General features: G+C 37.8%; 2 protein-coding genes across 5 annotated transcripts; one reads left to right on the forward strand and one right to left on the reverse strand.

Annotated features, from left to right (window-relative positions):
• Positions 1-6,761: 6,761 nt before the first annotated feature.
• Positions 6,762-7,650, forward strand: LOC106743186 (mimitin, mitochondrial). The gene is made up of 2 exons (XM_014616775.1): positions 6,762-6,893; positions 7,110-7,650. Exon 2 carries the CDS (start codon positions 7,121-7,123, stop codon positions 7,559-7,561), a length of 441 nt encoding a protein of 146 aa, XP_014472261.1. The 5' UTR covers positions 6,762-6,893; positions 7,110-7,120; the 3' UTR covers positions 7,562-7,650.
• A 357-nt stretch (positions 7,651-8,007) lies between these two features.
• On the reverse strand, positions 8,008-20,185 carry LOC106743183 (poly(U)-binding-splicing factor half pint). Of its 4 annotated transcripts, XM_014616767.1 has the most exons (12): positions 20,056-20,185; positions 19,626-19,680; positions 19,052-19,236; positions 18,053-18,120; positions 16,347-16,412; positions 15,875-16,035; positions 13,416-13,474; positions 12,051-12,264; positions 10,769-11,255; positions 10,485-10,696; positions 10,023-10,413; positions 8,008-9,757 (listed from the first exon to the last, which is right to left on the reverse strand). In XM_014616767.1, the coding sequence occupies exons 3-12, from the start codon at positions 19,180-19,182 to the stop codon at positions 9,648-9,650; spliced, it is 1,899 nt and encodes a 632-aa protein (XP_014472253.1). In that variant the 5' UTR covers positions 19,183-19,236; positions 19,626-19,680; positions 20,056-20,185; the 3' UTR covers positions 8,008-9,647. The 4 variants fall into 4 exon arrangements, with proteins under 4 accessions (XP_014472253.1, XP_014472255.1, XP_014472256.1 ...); XM_014616769.1 differs by lacking the exon at positions 20,056-20,185 and having other exon boundaries at positions 9,648-9,757; positions 19,052-19,243; XM_014616770.1 differs by lacking the exons at positions 18,053-18,120; positions 19,052-19,236 and having other exon boundaries at positions 9,648-9,757; positions 20,056-20,184.
• Positions 20,186-20,259: the final 74 nt, after the last annotated feature.

Below are 20,259 nucleotides of genomic sequence, written 5' to 3' on the forward strand. Positions count from 1 at the left end.
ACACACACACACACACACACACACACACACACACACACACACACACACACACACACGATTGTGAATTCTCTTTCCGAGACTTCCGATCATAATGAGAATATGCTCTGGTGTAACATATATTTCTTCTCTATCAAGCCTATTTCTTGTACTTCTCATCTCGCAAGTCTATCGATAACTTCTGCCACTCTTCGAGCACGTTCTCTAAGTTTTTTCGTATAATGTGCCTATTATTCTATCGATAACGCTATCGCCTCGATCGTTTATATGGAAACGAACGGGTACAGATGATTACTAAAATAACGCCTCGACGCTACCTTGAATATATTTTAGCGTAGAGATTCGTTGTAGCATACGAGAGTAAACTTATATGAGACCAGTCGCGCGATCGAACAACTATGGTGTATATTAGAGCCCAGTACAAATGAACGAAGAGAAAGAATTTGGACGATTCGGTTCGCGTCGTCCGATTGTGTTTGCCGAATCGAGCGAGTTTTTGTAAAGGAGTTCCTTTGTTTACGGTTGTTTTTACGTTGCGCGTATGGACGAAAACGTACGCGCGACAGATCAACGGCCTGGTATTAGCAGCCAGTAGCCAAAAAAAAAGGCTTAGTACATAATCGGCATGATTACCTGTATGTTTGTTACGTGGAATTTTGTGTGCCTTAAGAACAATCCTCTGTGCAAATGCTTTGTTGGGGAAATATCCCTTTCCTCTTTTCTTTGTCTTAAGAGAAACCAAATACCGTTATTGTGTGTGTGCGCATTGCACATTTACATTCCTATATTTCATACAACCGGAGCGGTCATGTTGCATACGCTCCTCCATTACTTCCTTTGCGTTCGCGCTTCGACGAGACAGTTGAAAAAGGAACATACTATTCTTCCCGTGATATCATTAACATTAAGAAACCGAAAGCGGGATCCTATCTTCTTTCACGATCGATTTACGTTTGTTTCTCTTTAGCGACAATTTAATCAAGTCGTTTCGATGTCAGGTAATGTAATCGATATACAGGGTATACCAAAAATATGGAAATAGTGGAGTATCTTGAAAACGAAGCAACTGACGAAAAAAAAAAATGATTCAGACAAAAGTTGCAGGGTAGGAAGGGTGGTAGTGACCTTAACTTCGTCGTACAGCTAATAATTTAAAATCATTTCAAGGTTATCTTAATTTTTCTTAATGAAATCATAACTTTTTTTTCTTTTACACAAACCGATTCTTTTGTTCTGCTTATAAAAATATTAGGATAAGATGAACGAAAAATTCTGTGTAATAATATGAGAAAAATAGATTACTGATATCAAGAGAATCCTAGAGTTGTCCAGTTTTACCGTAAATTTGTTAATATACAATATAGGAATCGATTCATATTTAAAAAAATCTATATATGATTTAATTACAAAGAAAATGAAATTGACTTTGAAATAATATTGAATTGGACTGATTATACAGCGAAATTAAGATCTCTAATTTATGCCCCCCTTCAAACCCCACAACTTTTATCTGAACCATTTTTTTGTCACTTGCTTTCTTTTCAAAGTATGTCACTATTTTCATACTTTCGATGAACTCTGCACAATCGAGCACAATTAAATGATTGCACAAGTCGAGTATGTATCACGCAATAGTAAATAGGAAACGGGATTTTTCTTTCTTTCTGTTGATAACCGGTGACTTTATCATCACAAGGTACTTGACACGTTGAGTGCCGCGCCAATTTCACGTGACTTTCCGCCGCGTGGCCCACGTTACTATACGTGTTATTATAAGATATATTTTATAATATTTATAAGTCTACAAAATCGTTATTGTGAAAAAGAAGAGTATTATAAGATATATCTTGTAATATTTATGAGACTATATGATTATTGTGCGAGGAAGAAAAGGTAACATAAAATATATGCTCTATGTAGCCTGAACGGAAAGTTCAACGTGGGTCACCAATGGCTCACGCAACTTTGTAATTGTGTGGCCGATTCATTATATCATCTAAAAGTAATACTTTCCGACGAATGAAGATGGAAGATTAAATTTATGCTAAAGAATAATTATAGATTACTTTAAGAGAATAGTTTTCTAGCGGAGTATACTTTTTTAGAGACATTCGGAATCTAATATATATACACACACACACACACACACACACACATCCTGTATATATAATATTGCTATATGTTCGTGTCATGTGTGTCCAGTAGCTTCATGTTATAAATTTGAATTGATGAAGAAAATCCGCACCAATCTCTACACCATGAACCCTCTGGTCACATAGTTCGGGCATGAGAAAATATTGTTAATATTTCTTCATATCGGAGCCTAATTTTCTTGGCTGTTCTTACATTACATGTAATATAATATAACACTTGACATTTAAACACGATACGTTAAATATAGAGCGACTTAAAACACTGTAATTATCGTCGACGTAAAACGTTCTCATCGGAGAGCGGATCTTTCTGCGCGTCACATATTTAACCACTTGAGCAGCACGCACGCAATATTTGCGCACTCTTGGAAAAAACATTTCTTCGCTAAAAATCGAAGAAAAGAGAAATCCGATGAAACAGTTTAAGTTAAGATGCGTATCAAGCAGAAAAGCAGTGTATCGGAAATTGAAGGTTATTTCATTTTGACATAAAATTTTCGTATTCCTTGACATCGAAAACATAAAATTAGCGATCGTTCAAATTTGATAATACATTAATAATACATTTTTAGCGAAGAGATGAGTTTTTTCCGACACAGGAATGCGCGGGACGCCGCTCAGGTGATTCCGTTACTTACACAGGCCTGTAAAATATACAGCGATCGACACGAGCGACGAGAAGCAAATTGAAACGTCTCTACGATGAGCAGTCCGTTCAAAAATCTGCGTTGAAGAAAACACCCAAACGAATATACTTAATAATTTTACTTGGACATCTATAGAAGCGTATCGAGTTATGTTAAAAGATGATGCGGTTTACTTGATGTTATTCTCCTAGAATATGTATCGTCGACCGAAGTACTTATCAAAAAACAAAAAGAGGGGAAAGAAATCAAGAAGAACTGCGATGAATATTATTGATATTTTCTACTATCTAAGATATATTGCACGTAGAAAGGAGACATTATGCCCGAGAAACGCGCGTGCGAAAGTGCATTCCGTCGTGATGGAATGACGGATCTAGATATATACAATAAACTGTTATACATATAAAATAGATCAAGTTACACAGAGTGAAAGGTATAAATATAAACGTGACGTTTTTTACAGAGATGATTTATATAGTGTACATAATAATACGATGAGAAAGTAGAATGTAAAAGAGAAGAGAGAGAGGAGGAATCATGTTACACGTGTACGTTTCTCATTTCTTCAGTCATATTTATTGTGAAATTTGTCGCATATGTCACTTTTTTTTTTTTTTTTTTTTTTTTTNACGTACTCTGTCATTGTTTGTTTTAATTTCGATCCCGAGCAAGCACACTCTCAAATCTTTTCTTAAAAAAAAACATATTGCAGAATTATCATCGACGATTAATTAGGCTGTTAAATATTAGTTTATACAAATATACTCTTGGTGTGTGTATTAGGTATACAAATTAATTTAGTACCTTTGCATTCAATGTCCTGTAACTCGAATTTTCGATGGAACAAAATCATAGAAAATAATGGAAATTATTTCAAACGTTAAACTTGTACTTGACTTTTTGCAGATAAACTTTGAATTTCAAAGGCGCCGAATTAATTTGTACATCTGATAAAAAGCATTAAGTATACAGAAGAATTGTGTTGAACTTTCTTTCTCTTGGAATGAAAATTGCAAAGCGATTTAAGGCTCCGGTAGATACCTATTCTGTGACTTTTAACGACAGTCTCGTTATTGTCACGCAGGTGACATACGGCGGAAAAGTTGTGCAACGGTATCGTACGATAACGATGTGTCGTTAAAAATTATTTTCAACTGTCTTTGACAATGTCAAACGCGAGAAAACGCATGTTCAAGAATTCTCGCATTGTACGTTTAAGTAAAAAGACACGCAAAACGACGACAGAATTGTGAGAAAAGAAGTTGACAAAAGAGGTTTCGTGTCAGGTGAAATTTGCGGATAATTATTGATTGTTCAAGTAAGAGAAAAGTGTTCGGACAATTTTACAAGCGTGCTAAATCAATTCTCGTTTCTGACGTCCTCAAATAAGGACAGTTGCAGTGAGGGACCCCAGAAGCCTTAAATCATTTACGCTTAAAGGTAAACGCTAACGATGATTCTAATGGTTGCATTTGTATTTGATCCCGTGAAAATGAACGAGATGAATTTCACAGAAGCATTTCAGAGATTCGTTTGTATATCTAATCATGTGTTTTAGAAATTGATAACTGTATCAGTTACCATAAATAAATGGAATTCTGATAATTGAGGGTTTTAATAAGAAAAAGGGCAATTTAGTGTGTAACGAAGTTTCATATGAAAAAACAAAAAAAAACATCTACCACAATACATTTCCTCGAGTATACAAAAAAGGTATAAATAAAAGGTGAGTTGTATTTTTTTTTCGATTAATTTCGCAATGCTTTCGGTATCTAATAGGAGGATTCGTCTTTTAGTGATCTTCAAGAGCCTACATTTTCCTATCGGATACGAAATACGTTGCGAAATTCGTCGGAAGAAAAGTGTTGCAACTTTTATTACGTCGATACTATATATTATCTTTATAAAATATAAATTTGTTTGATTTCTACGACATTTTTTCGATGTAACTTTCTATTTTCATTCTATATAAACATTAATATAAAAGTAACCAAAATTTAGATATTTTTTATATAATTATATACAGAGTGTCTTTGACGCAAGGCGTGCCAATTTGTAGTCACATTTATTTGTGGTTTAGCTCAATGTGAAGAAAAATCCTCTACCACATTGTGCAGACACGTGCAAAATTTCGAGTTATAAACTCCATTGAAAATGGCCATATGTGGTGAGTATGTGACAGTTAGCACACTTTGAGACAAACACACCATGTATATATTTTCTCCCTATATATGTAATCATTTTTTTGAAAATAGTACAGCGTACAAACAATACAATCAATATACTGCATCAAAGTGATGCGACAGAATATTACAACTATTTAGACTTTTTAGATAAAACTTGTTGTTTCAGTATGAAAGCAGAATAGTTAGTTATTTGATAGAGAAAATACATTTTTTTTAAATATACAGCTCTTAATTATCAACATCACAATTCTGCTCGTATAATTCTTTTGATTTCGCTCAATTTAGTCATACTCGAGTCGTTTTGCTCTATTAAATTCTCCAATGACGCTATTTTAGCGTCTATGAAGGCCATCTTGTCTTTCTCCTTCTTCGATCCTCTCGTTCTTGCTTCCTTTTGCGTCGGACAAGTTATAAAATTTTGTATAATACACCAAGGAATCTCTTTATTCGCTAATGTAATCAAATCCATGTTGACAGTTGAGGAACGCAATACATTGCTTTCATTAATAGACATTTTCACCGTAAATGTTGCTTCCGTCACTTTCTTCACGCAAAATGTACTCTGATATTTGGATTTAAAAGTGAACGCTACGTGAGTATTTCTCGGCAATTTCTCAGGTATACTCAAGACAAGATAACTGTGATCCCACAGTCTACACGCCTCTATCTGAGGATTCGCTTCTATCTTCTGATTGTAAGCATACATATTTATCCTCCTCAATTCATCTTGCTCGTTCGCCAACTTTTCATATAGCTTATCCAATTCCCTCACTTTATCGCAAATCCTCTCCATAATTAGACCTGTGTTCCGAAACATATCAGCGCGAAGCTCAATATTATCGTTAACTGGCAGAGAATCCTTCTCCATGGAAAGTTCGAGCAGTTCCTTGTTATCTGACAAAGCTAAAATAACGTTCGACTTGTAACACTGCATACACGTGAATGTCCCTTCTTCCACCTTTGTCTCCTCAACCCTATCAGTAAAGAGCTCCTTCTTCATGTTATACAACTTGGATTGATCGCAGTACACGATCCACAATACATTATCCGAGCCGAAGCTGGCGCAGAGCGTGGAGGCGCATCTGACGTCTCTTCCCAGCCACACCTTCTGGAAGAGCAAGTCGCAGTCTCTGCTGTGCATCAGAATCACCGTGTCCATGTTAACGAGGAGCAAAACGCCAGCCACCTTGTCTCCTCGCTTGACAGGCGTAAGGCGCGAAATAACGCCGGTTGCGTCGGCGTAAATCAATCGCACGGCATCCCCAGTCCAGGCAAACAGCCTCCTGCCGTAACCGATCACGCAGACATTCCTCTTCTCCCGCCGATCATTCCCCCCGAAACACTCCAGGAATCGTTCCTCGGTGTCCGCGAGGGTCAGAGGGAGGGAGTGCAGTTTCTCGATCGACGCGGCGGAACACTTGAACAACGGTCTGGAGTCCTTGTTCTGCTTGTCGTCGAGATGGATGTCGCTCTCCTTGGCGACGAGCACCTCGTAGAACTCGGCGCCCATCCCTAGGGCGTTCTTGCTCAGCACGGCGAAGGCGCCGCCGCGCGCCAGCTTGTAGATACCCCGCGGGGCGCAGAGCACGAAGACCCTACCGTCGAAGCATTGGACCTGCCTGACCGGGGCCGGCGTCGAGAGGACCCGCACGTCGCGCGTCGCGTACGAAAACACGACGAGTCTCGGCCGGTCGACGTTCCAGCAGAAGCACGTCTCCACCCCGTAGAAGTCGCACACGATGAAGTGCCGGACTCCCTCGTCGATGTACATCCTCCCGCTCTGTGCTTGATTCAATGCCGGGGCGAAGAACGAGCGAGGCAAGTCGTGCTCTGATTGGTTAACTTTTCATGCAGCGAAGACGTAGTCCGCGAAGCAGCGTTCAAGAGTACGTGTAAACATCACACAAACGGTAAGATTTCATACAAATCACTTTCCATCGATCATGTGCCGATATTATTACGAATCTAAATATCATTCACTCACACATATCGTTGCTATTTATTGAATTTGAAATTATGTGAGAAGCTTTGAGGTTATGGTCGACTGGTATTGACCTGAGCTTTACAGCATTCTATTTAATATTTCTTTCTCTCGCTTGATATTAAACGATTGTGGTTCTTTTTAGAGTGTAATAAGATGGCTAAGGAACGCGGTGTTTTTAAAATTCTTTGGAACAGCATCGTGTCTTCCTTGAAGCCCCGTTTCTCTCGCCGTAAGTTAATAGGCGAGGATTACTACGGCACGAAATATTACGAACAGGAGATTCGTTCTTCCAGCCGGACGAAACCGCCTCGGTTTTTCGAGCCGGTAAACAAAGATGATTTCATGCAGGAACTGCCGGCAGAATGGGAAGCCTGGTTACGATACCGTAGAAAAGAACCACCTACGAAAGAAGAAGTAGAAGCAAACTATCAATTAGCGATGACTAAGAAGAAGAATGCCGCCGAATTAATGGAGAAATATTCCCAAAGTAAGGAACTTTCCGCTCCTCCTCAGCCAGTCACGCCAGGAAATTTTCCATCTTATGAGGATTATAAAAATTCGAATAACATTTATAAGCCGAAACAAAGTGAATAGAAAATTAATCATACAGTTAATTGAAGTATTCATATAGTAATGTAATTTTAGGGTAGATATAATAAATAATGTTATTATTTTATAATGAATGAATTTCAACATAATTTTGTTTTACATCAGCCCCCTGTGTGCTACACATTCTCTGGATAAAAATTACAAAATTTTCAGTTTTACGCACACAGAGTTCTCCAAAAGTCGCTAAAATATCGACCGATTGTGAAAAGAAATATGTAACACACAAAATTGAGCTTAAAAATCTATGATGATAACAGTTTGTCCTTTAATGGAATTTTCGCTTGACTCAGGTCAAGGTGAATTTTTTTTTCATGGGAATTCTTATTTTTCATTGCTGAGTCTGATATTTTTTCCAAATATTTGGCATGCTTTTTTACCAATCATTTTTTTTTTAATGGACCACCTGAATTGGACATAAGTATTTCTATAAGTGACTACTGTAAAACGATTTATTAATGTTTTTATACACCTATGTAAATTAAGCTGTATCGTTTTCCATATACAATTAATATTAATCAATCCTTAACTGGAGCAGTGTGAAGATCCAAAGAGAGGGAGAGGGGGGAGAGAGAGATCCTAAATAATATCTCTTAACTCTCTAACGACAAGATGGGTTTTCAATGTATTCAGAAAAGTGGGATTGGATCCGTGTTGTTTTGTTCCTTTTTTCACGTAATCAATATAACAAAATAGATAAGAGAAGTAAATAATAACATGAAACATTCCTTAAGAAGGGACACAGCGTGCGCACGTTGTAAAATAAACGAAGCTGTGGGGTCACCGTTTGCTCCCACCTTACGAGTTAGAAGGACATTCTACGATGCGTTGCAAATCGATATTCGCGAAGAATGACGAATAGTAGAACGAGGTTCTTGAGTCCCTACGATTATATCTTTGTTTATTGATGTTAAAAGCGAGAAAACATGTCAAGCATTTTTGTTATATGTTCAAATAAAAAAATTATACCCTCAAAATAAACATTTGAAATCGATTCAGCACATCTTCGAAAAGTGTTCGAATACTTCTTTTGCTCGAACAATCGATAAAATTAACAAAATTGACAAAATCACGAGAAGGAAAGGCTTCACGTTAATTTTGCGACTATTGATCGTTCGAATAAAAGTGTTCGGACAATTTTACAAATGTCATATGGACCCCTCTCCCTTTTTTTCTTTGAAAATATAATGCAAGAATTCTTAGCAATCTTTTTCCTGCTTCGAACGTTATTAAACAAAAACAGTCGCAGCTACTATCTTAATAAGAAACCTTGAGCAGAAAAATCTTTCAGTTAAACCACCACAGCGCTACGCAAGTCTATAGTTGAAAAAACTAAGTTAGTAAAAGTGTTCATGCACTCGTAGGTTTTTCCTCGTGCTGACATTCATTAAATTTGCTTTCTTCTTATTTTAAATACATATAGAGCCCGTTTATACTACAATAAACTTAATGTTATTGTTAATAACGTATTACAAATTGCTTTACAGATGTGTGATTGCAATATATCATTCCGATATCTCACACGAAATATTCCCGCCGTTCCAGTTAAGAATTAATATTAAAATTATAACAATGATGTGTGTGTCATACTATTAACGGGTAAGTGTATGAAATGTTTATTCTTTGAGAAATCGTAATCCTGGTGTACAATTTTAGTCGACTAATTGCAATGTAGAACAACGAGTAACGCTATCACGACAAAATTCCGTTTCGTAGAAACAAAATTTAAACGCATACGAACGTTATTCTCAGATCGGTATAAATTCAACTTAATTTACTATCTTGTATTCCAGATTTGCTATCCAAATTGCATATTATATTTTGTGACAGTTACTATTAAAATTGATTAGAGCCGTGAATATTGCATACGTCTGATCTTTCTGCCCGTTTTGCTCAATGTTACGTTGTAAGATTTTGTTATAAATAGTGGTTGGAATATAGCGAAATCTCTCACATAAATTGTTAACATTAAGTGTCATTTATATAACATTGTCGGTTAACATTAAGTGATACAACTTGCCTATGAAGTTGAAAGAAACATAATACACGACAAATTAGAGCGGAATTCTGCGCATCAACCGGAAAAGTCGCTATTATCGAACAAGGCCTGGTCGTATAGTTCCCCTTTAACCAATCGTCCGCCGAAATAACGACCGTTCAATGAATCTCTTGCACGTTCTGCCTCTGAAAAAGGATATTAACAACCAATCAATTATATAAGTAATTTACGTAATGTGCTTTGTGAATTACGCATATAATTTTGTTTGATTTAACGTATCTCAGATATTGAAGAAAAATATTAGTGCCGATATTTTTAGTAGTTAAATATGTCGCTGACATAATACAGCGTTTGCCTTAGACAATTTTTATTTGAGATCCAAGATGAATATATTTCGTATTTTTTCCATCTAGATACCGGCAATGACGTGTATACATGTAAGTAATTTACCGCTCATTTGTGAAAATTCGACAAATATCTTCACAATGACTTCGGCATTCTCGTCGTCCTCGGACTGTCTTTCATTATAAATGATAACTCGCTCTACCACGCCGAACTTGGAACATTCGTCTTGAATTTCTTCCTGCAAACTCTCGTCCACATCCTCCGGCGCTACCATGTTCCTCAAGATAACGACCCGAGACTCAACTTTACGCATGAGCTTCTGCATCACAAGGTGACGAGCGCTCTGGCCCTTAATTGACATGTTCTCCTGCTGTTGCAACGTCTGCGGCTCCGTTTCCTCTAACAATTTCTTTTGCAATTCTTCCTGTTGCTTTTGGTGAGCCGCTTGTTCTTGCGCTCGCCTCATAATGTCGGAGCTCGCAGTCGTAACTGGTATCTAATAAGAAAATTGCACGGTGAAGTGACAAGTGCCGTTAATGACTAAGAGAAAAGTCCGAGAATACTGACGACTGGAGTGCCGACGATCGTGGGAGCAACTACGGCGGGAGGTGGTATAACAACGGGCTGTCCGGGAATCGGCTGTATGATGGCTGGCGGTCGCGTTAAAGTCTGCGGTATGGCTATACCGGGAGGGGGTATCACCGGCGCAACCGTTGCCACCGTTGGCGGTGCCATTATCGTCGCGGGCGCGATGGTCGGTCGTACCACACTTGGTAGAGCTGTATCAACGTGAGAGAAAGTTTGGAATTTCACATAAGAGAAAAAGGCGTCGAATGAATTCCAAGTCGAACCTTGATTTAATATCGGTGGCGCTGCAGCCCCCAGCTTTGTCAGGCCCAGTGCGACCGCGTTGCTCGCTACCGCGTCCATAGCCTGGATCTTAGCGGTCGCTGCCGCGGCAGCGACCGCCGCCGCGGTAGGCATCATACTCGTGCCACTGGGAGGTCCCATGAGAGCGTTCGGCGGTGTTATCGCTCTGCCCACTCTCAGGTACTGGCCGCCAAGATCGAACAAATTCATCGAAGCGATAGCCTCCAGGGCAGCCTGCATAGTCTCGTACTCGATGAAACCGTAACCCTTGTGCCGATGCGGGGAACTGCCCTGGGCGAGTTTGCAGTAAGTGATTGGCCCGAAGGCCTCGAAGACCGATTTGATGTCCTCCTCCGTTAGGTCTTGGTGGATCGATGCGATATAAATGCGATTGTAGTGTTTGCTCTCCTCGGTGATCTCGTCAATCACCGACTGTGCCTGGGGCATGTTCGATGGTCGTCCAACTACCTGCAAAAGAAAGATTCATCCGTAGTGTAACAATATCGCGAGATTGATCATAAGAAGCTCATTCTTTCTGATTTTCACGTCTGACGTAAGTATAAAAATGCTGTTGTACAAATAGGGGTATATCATTGGAGTAATCTTGAAATCTTTAATATTATTGAAGCAAATATTACTGAATGAAACTCTAGTCAACAATGCCATTACTCTCACGGGTCGAAAACCCGAGGCGACAGTGAAGACATACCGTCGCTTGAAATCACACGAGTGAATGTTTCAATTTCACTGACGGATAGAAGATTCGATCTGAAATATTCACTCGACGATTCCGAACGGAGAATTTACTCTGTACGGCTGAACAATTTTTCGAATTCGACTGTCACTTTACTTTTCGAGTGGAATTTCTCTCCAAGAGAAATTTGAAGAACAGTTTCTCAATGATACTGCCGTTGAATCAAGACTTACTCGAATTATGACGCTGCTGATCAGTTCTATCGATACGACAGCACTTTTTCTACGCGAGAAAATACGAGGAGATAAAATTTCAAATATTTTCTACTCGCACACATAAAGGTAAAAAGAAAAAAAAAAATACTACGCATTAGCAGGATTTTCGAGTAAACTTCGCACTTTTCAAAGCCATCGCCGCTGTGACGCGGCGGTTCGAAGATGCCGAGAGTTCGCTCGAAAATCGTTAAGCATAATATTGGATAAACTAAGTAAAAATTTGCCGACCTCCGGCGGGATGATAGGAGGATTGCTGGGGGACAGGAAATTCGTTATATAGGTACGTCCTGCTACCTTGATGTTGCGTCCACCAATCATGACACCGTTCATTTGCTCCAATGCAAGCTGTGCCGCCTCGGGTATCTCGTATTCGACAAAGGCAAAACCTTTGTGCTTCTGCGTCACGGGATCCCAAGACATATTGATAGACTTGATGGGTCCGAACGGCAAGAAGGCTTGCCTGATAGTGTCCTCTTTTAATTCGAAACTTATGCTGCCCACGTAAACTCTGTTAATCGTACAATCATATTTATCTATTAGTCAATGTCGATGTCATTCGACATAATCGAATGTGTGCGTTTTTATTAATTAATTAATATTCGAAGTCTGTTTTTTTTTATTAAATTGCATTTGTTGCCTTTAGAATAAAACAAGTATACGACCTAACGTTGAAAGGAAAAGGAACGAGATTCTAGAGCAGCGCTGGTTCAGCTAAAGAGAATAACTCTCCGTTTCATTGGATATGTATCGTGTAAGGAGCGTTATATATAATATACGATTGTGATGTAACAAACAATACATTATATTGGTAACAAACATTGATACAATTAAAAGGACCGACATATTTCGAATGAAAAAATGACCAACATCCGTTTAGGATATCTGAAAATTGATGGGAGACTCCCGTTAGTGATAGCACACATCCACACACACGCATATCGATTGGTGCCTGGAGTTTCTCCGCTGGATCATCAATTAGAAAATTTTACACTAAATTAGCCGATCACCGAAGTGGTCTATCAGGTCCCGCCCGATGCGTAACAAAGCTTGCGTTCAGAAAACACAACGAATGTGCAATCGTTGAATAATTATCGCCTTTGACCGAAGTATCCTTTTAAAAATCAATAATAATCCAAAAGAATATTCCAATGACAGCGAGCTCTCGTTCAACCGTTATGTTTCTTGAACGCATGTCACGTAGGGGAGTTCTTGCTGAAAGCTACGGGAAACAAGTCCTTGTAACTTGTTTATGTACGATTGCGGAAAATGCTTAGTAACATTGGTAAGAAAAAAGAAAAAAAAAGGTAACTTGAAATTTCTCTTACACTTAGCTACTAAGGGTAAAATATTAAGTGTACAAATTAATTCTGGGTCCTGATATTAAATCAATTGTGACACTTATTTAAGTGGAAAGTTTTTGCCGCCAACTTTAAGGCTGTATAGTACCAACACAACAAACCATAAAACTGGAATATATAACTAACATAAACCTCAAATAATTAATTTGTACACCATAGAATGAAGAGAGAGTGCGTGAGTGCCTTAAAATATGATAAAGTATCGCAATATAACTTCCTTAGGCTACATTATGAGGAGGAGAGGAGGGAGTCTCTTGCGGGCACACAGTGTTTTAAGAGCTAAGACAAAGAACAAACAAACCTGCACATGAGAGCGAGAGCCTGCTGTCTTTGCACTTGATTCCGTTGACTAGCCATTTGCTGCAACACAAAGTACCATAGGTATCCCTTCTATTGGTATCCCTTCCCCTTACATATACACTGTGTCTTATCGATTTCAAGAATTCACTAAGCTCTCTCTTTTACCATTCCGACTTCTTCACTCGATTTATATTATCTTCTATAATATTGATCACCGTCTATCGCTTAAATCTAATAATTTGGTTAAAGAAAAAAAAAAAAAATCGTCGATAAATAGAAAAATATCCTCAATACCGCAAAACGAAATATTTATACAGAAGTGAAACGAAATATTTCAAAAAAATATCTAGTCTTTTCTATCGTATTAAGAATGATCGCAGTTAAAATTAAAGCACGTATGCGTTGCAAAAATATTTGCGCAAATATATAATACGAAGATTCACGTGAGACGTGAAACGAACTTTTACTTCAAAAGAATATAGAACAATAAATTGAAGACGGAACGTATCTCTCCCAGAAAAAGGAAAAAAATATAAATTTGTTAAACTTGAAGTTCATAGTTCAATTCAGGTTCATTCTTTTAAACAGAAGGATAAACGAGCTCAGAAGTATCAGAGCAAATTTATCAGAGGAGATTCATGCACGAAAACTCGCATCCTTCATCGCGTTGGTACAGCTCTGCTCCCGCCGACTATTATCTTAAAATTATATCTAACCTTCTCTTATACAATAGCAACTTAGGGGAATGTTTAGGAACGTTAAATCGTGGGACGGATTTATTAGTTTCTGTCTTGACTTGGTATGGTTGGCACTAACCTGCACATTAGCAACAAAACTTGCTGCCGCAGGACCAATCTATTCTTCTGCAGGAAGAAAAATCAACTAGTCAGAATTGGTTCTCTCTAAACTTCCGTTTTTATTATAATTTAGTGCTACTCGGCGGGATGAGCTTTTCTTGAAACAAGTCGAGAGCGTATGCGAAGTCGATTTATTGCAAACGTGCGGTTGGTAAAGAGCTGAGCGGAGGAAACAGTTTTACACTAACATTTTATTATACTGAAGAAAAATATCCGAAAATATGTGAACCCCAGAACTTATATGACAAAACTTGTTATTCATTCAATCACCGAATTAGTTTAATGAGAAAGAAAAAATTAATTTTCATACATTTCTCTTTTTTTCCAAAACAAGTTTGGTATGATTATTATTCATTCAGTTCACCGAATTAGTTTAATGTGAAAGAAAAAATTAATTTTCATACATTTCTCTTTTTTTCCAAAACAAGTTTGGTATGATTATTACACATTATATATTCATTGTGTATTTTTAAATAAGAGATTTAAAAAAATCAAAATATATTCATTTTTATAGATAAACATTTTGGAAAAAATGTAATTGTTTATACAACATAATTCCGACATGATATATTTCAGAATTTTAAGAATCATATAAGTAGATACAAAGAGTTGAGAATTGATATTATTAAAAAAAATAACATTTTATTCTAATAAAAATTTAAAAAGTACTTTTCATTAATCATTTTTCTCTATTACTTGTTATTTTTAATTTCTTAAGGGATCTAAAGGGATCCTGGAAGCAAGCCAGTTTTACAACGCTGTCATCTAGTTATAGGAACAAAAAAAGTGACTTGGACATCAAAATACTGACCAAAAGTGAATATTTCTTGTTAAATTCTGAGAGTAACCAGAGATTATTTAAGTGAAAAAGTAACACTTACTCATATTTATGGATAACTTAACATATACCGATTTCTTTTCATAGTACAGTTTAACAAGATCAAGGACATGAACGATATAATACTAGTAAACTTTTGGAGCAGATTTATTGAGACGGCAAAAATATATATAGAATGCCAATATTTTATAAATATAACGGCAGCCCACGAAAAAATAGTGAACATGGTGACCCATTTTAGGCGAAAGTAAATTTTTTTAGTGACGTATTAACACATTAACGGCGGGCGATATTTTGTGTGATCATAAAAACTTTAAGGTACAGTCGAGCTAAATTGTTTTACTACGACTCCTGCCTTTAAGCCGCAGTCGAGCTAAATCGTAGTACTACGACTCCCGCCCTTAATGTGTTAAGAAAAAGTGACGAAAGGTAACTTAAGTGACTGGACGGCAGCGCTGAGTTATATCGCATATTTTGATAGTGCTATTTACTGGCTGCACAGAATTAATAATAATTTTGATATTTACTATAGAACTAATATATAGAGCAAATGATGCTCCAGAATAGCAGATTTATAAATATAACTTTACTTTTTTCGTTTTTCGAATAAAGTCAACCGTCCGACGCTACATGAATTATGTATATTGTAATTGTACAAAAGGATTTTTCATTCTATGCAACAAATAACGAACAATATAGTTGCTAACAAAATATGCAATAAAATAGGATTCTACTCACATATTCGCGATTTAATTCAGAAGTTACCTGCTGTTGATGGGCCAGTGTTTGTTTCATGAGGACCATTTTGATGCTCTGTTCCATTGCATACTTCTTCGCTCTATTTACCGTATCCTGCTGTTCGGATGTGATTTTCGGTAGACCAGCTCCTAATATTCCAGGCAATGTCAGATATTTAGCGCCAGGTCCTGTAGAATGATAAAAATATAAGATCAGTCAGACAGGTCTATAGGCCAATTTGAAAAAACGAAGAACACACGTTTATATCAGATCTTATCAGCAAAGCGTCCATTAAACTTGCATGTCAATGTTCAATATAGCTTAAACTGAACAGACTTCAGAGTCACTATCGATACTATACATCATTTGCGAAGGTTTGTGCAAATTAATCCAGGTTTGGTGTATCAGAAGAAGTACATTAAATATACATAAAACAATCTAACATAATGATATTTATTGTGCATTCATATATCTAACAAAAACTATGTTATATACGTACCAGCAACGACCTGACCTATCTGATTGAGATCATATATGGGGCCTGATAAGAACTCTGTTGCATTTCCTACGAAGAAATCATGCGTTAGATAGTTCATTCGCATCAATGTAGACACAAGTGTTTGGGAGAATACTTGAAACATATCATTTTTTAGATACGATTTATATATATAAGACGAGTCACACCAGCGAATCATCTCTCAGTGATTTCAATCAAAACGAATTTAAAATTGCTTTTTCGACAACAGAATGCTTCGTTTGATGGCCATTATATTTCGTGACTCAGGTCGCTTGGAGAAACGAGATTCTCTCATTTTTTTTTCTTTCTTTCTTTCTTTCTTTCTTTCTTTCTTTCTCTCTCTCTCTCTCTCTCTCTCTCTCTTTCTCTCTCTCTCTCTCTTGAAATATATTCTCAATATAAAATAACTCTATGATCGCTAATATATCGGAAATCGCGGGAGTTTGCCTCAACCAATCAGTGTAACAGCTGGACAACCTATTTACCCTAGGCTAGTAAAAGTGGTCAACTAGTCGCATTGATGCTATATGCGAACACCTTGTTATTCCTATTTATATGCGATTTTTTTTTGCATATCTTGCGTAATGTCAGTGCGTGTGTAACGTGTGTGATCGTATGTGGTATATGCAGCGCGTATTGTGAAAACCATAACACATTTGTATTATAAGCGATATCGAAACGGAGAGCTGTACGTGTATCCTCTCGTTCGATACCGTCGGAAGATGGCAAAGTGTAAATTCGATTTGGAAAACGACGGGATTGAAAGATTTATCATCGGAATTAATATCAGAAGGAACGCAACTCATATAAGAGAGAACGGACAAACCGCGAGCATAATCCGAGATATATACAGGGTGAGCCAAAAGTCTGAACACAATCGAATATCTCAGAAACAAAGCAATTTTGGAAAAATGCTTCAAACAAAAGTTACAAAGCCTAAAAAGATCTATTTACTGATGTTATCAGTTTGACCCTGGGTGGAAGCGTCAAAGTCGAATAAAAGTCAACTTCATTTTTTTTAGTGGAATCATATAGTTTTCTTAACATAAATCGATTCCTCTATTCATTCTGCATATAAAAGTACTAGAGTAAAATCATCGAAAAATGAATACTTTTCGAGATATTTTACTTTTCATCTTGGTATTTTCAGCACAAAATATTAAATTTCTCATAATGTATTCACTTTTCAATAAAATCACTCAAATGAATAGAAAAGTGATTTGTGTTGAGAAAACTATATGATAAAAAAAAAAACTGATAAGATCAGTAAATAAAACTTTTTAAACCCTACAACTTTTGTCTAAAACATTTTTCTTCAAAATAGCATCGTTTACGAGATACTCGACTGATATCCAAACGTTTGGTCCATCCTCTATATCATGAAATAAGTGCGATACTATTGAACCATCAGCTGAGGGAGACAGATATCGAGATCAAAGCTTTATATGCGGTTTTTCGCACGATCAGCCCCGAAAATCAGACTACTCGTAATTAGATTAGGTTTCATACGATCCTAACCAATTTGGTCTGCTAGTCTCTGAAACAGAAAATCAGAACACGTTGTAACGCTTCGTCGTTCAAAAAGGAGACTTTCCCTGCTCCGTTCGTTTTAAAGTTCGTGCGACTATATATATATATATATATATATTCGTGAGATTAAGGACTCTCATATTCGATTAACAGCTAACCGTGTTTCATGGGCTGAGCAATGACGGTTGTGCGCAAATTATCCGAGATTGAGGCGACGCACTCAAATCTGTAAGCACAAAGCAAAGGAGAATACTCTCAGTGCATTTCTCTGCGCCATGTTCTTAGTCTCTGCCTCTTCCAACCTACCACGTTAAATTAAGCCTGACACTTGTCGCGTAGCAATGGCGAGATCGTAATCAACCGGCGCGCGTGCAATTTCTTTTCGCTCTCATCGCAATAATCATGACGAACCGGATAACGAGGAGAAATCTCGCCCCCTCCCTCCTCCCCTGCCCCTTTCCGAGATATCGATATCCAAAGATATGTAATTTCAGGTCACAATTTCTCAATTCTTTGTATCACCTATACGTGCACACTCACACACTCGGACATCGTTATAACGTGCTTCGAAAACAGCGCGCGAAAAGAGTGATCATCCCTTCTAGTAGTGATGATGGAGCAAAATAACGGGGTAGCGGGGAGTGGATGTGAAACGAAGGAAGAACAAACGTCGTCGTATATATCGTTAAGCTCGACATCGATATAGCTATATCGACGTCCAAGTGCTGGAAACTTTCGTTCGTTAACATCTGAGACGCAAGTGCAAAAATAGATGGATTCTCTCTCTCTCTCTCTCTCTCTTAAACGGCAACTTTAACGTACACACCCTTCGCCATTGCCACTGTCGATTATGAGCCTCTGGAGCTGTTTCATGATTAGTTTATCACTGCGCCGACAGTGATAATTCAGCGGAACAAACATCGCATATATTCGGTGCAGTAGTGTCTCTCGATTAATGCATAATGTTATACTGCATATTATAATGCAGTATTATAATGCATATTATATTATACTGGGTTTCACAAAGGAAATATTAAGAATCAGAAAGATCAAGGTGAAAATTTAGTTTTCTCTGCCCATCGTGAGATGAAAAAGGCTAAAGCACAGAAGGGAGAGGCTCGTAATCGGGACCAGAGAAGCTACCCTAAAATGCTGACCTATCTAAAGTATGCATCGTATTTGGTACTCGACAATAGATGCAGATATCGGTAGGAGTTTGCAATAACTCTGATTTGTTCTGTTCAACTGAATGTAGAGATCTCTCTTTCTTTGTTTGGCGCACGCTCATGATCACAGCTCAGTCGTAGGCCACGGATTCTGTACCGTCTCTCCGCTGTAACATCTCAGAACAGAAGGACAACCATACATTAGTGTGATTTAGCGCCAACAACAATCATCTAATTTTTACCCTAGCCTACCCAAAATTCTTTTATGCTCAAACTGCTTCTGAGAACTCTGAAACCATTCTGCAGTTTTATAGAGTTTCTGGCAGCATTTAAGAGAAAACTAGCACCTGAGTGTCCTAAGTAGCTATATTGCATTTCCTCGTCATGTGTTCTTGCTTTTAATATATATATATAAATATATATATATATATATGTATACGTATGTATATATACACTTGCTGTTGCTTCACTGTGTTCATTGCGTTTCCCATTCTAACACAATTACGCACAACAATATTTTAGTGATTACAGGTATAGCAGCTATTCAGCTGAGTTAGCAATTTACCTTCCAGCTTGGCCTTCTTGTTCGGCGGTTCCGTATTGTTCTGTGACGTCGGTATCTGCGAGAGAAAGAGAAACCCAGTAAGAGCTCGGTGTTGAGAAAAAAGTAAAGAGAGAAATCAAGAGGTAAACGTGGCGTTAGTTGCATTAGTCGGAAGTAAAATCACTCGAAAGTTGCTAAAAATATAATTATATCTAACGTGTAAAAAGAAAAGGATCAATATATCGGCTCGCCTCTGGCGAGATCGACGCTCTCTCCTTCTTCAGACACATTACGTTTCTCGACGAATATGCAACGTGATTTGGTTCGCCGATCGTCACGATGGGCTAGGCCGCGAGATTTTACAACCGCCATCATGCTGCGAACGGTTAACCGCGACGATGCAGCGGTGGGGAGATACTCATCGTGACCGACGTGAAGAAAAAGCGCTCACCATCGCCATCGTCCCGTTCATCGTTTCTCCGGCGAGCGTGTCCAAGAATCTAGTCGGAGAATCCTCAGCGAACCACCAGAAAGACACACACACACACACAGTTGATCTCGAAACTCTGCACCTCTCTGCGAGAGGAAGTGGGAGAAGCACGCTACGACGTTCCTCGAATCAGAGTGCGTGTCGGAAACTGCAATATTTATCGAT

The sequence above is a fragment of the Dinoponera quadriceps genome, unplaced genomic scaffold (genome assembly GCF_001313825.1).
Source record: "Dinoponera quadriceps isolate SergipeBrazil2010 unplaced genomic scaffold, ASM131382v1 scaffold894, whole genome shotgun sequence".
Lineage (NCBI taxonomy): Eukaryota > Metazoa > Arthropoda > Insecta > Hymenoptera > Formicidae > Dinoponera > Dinoponera quadriceps.

Coding starts and splice junctions, on each gene's coding strand:
- LOC106743186 (XM_014616775.1), top strand. CDS start 7,121: ATGGCTAAGGAACGCGGTGTTTTTAAAATTCTTTGGAACAGCATCGTG.
- LOC106743183 (XM_014616767.1), bottom strand. CDS start 19,182: ATGAGCGTGCGCCAAACAAAGAAAGAGAGATCTCTACATTCAGTTGAA. Junction 12,265..13,415: donor GCTCTCGCTCTCATGTGCAG/GTTTGTTTGTTC, acceptor TACGATTAACAG/AGTTTACGTGGGCAGCATAA. Junction 10,697..10,768: donor GCCACCGATATTAAATCAAG/GTTCGACTTGGA, acceptor ACGTTGATACAG/CTCTACCAAGTGTGGTACGA.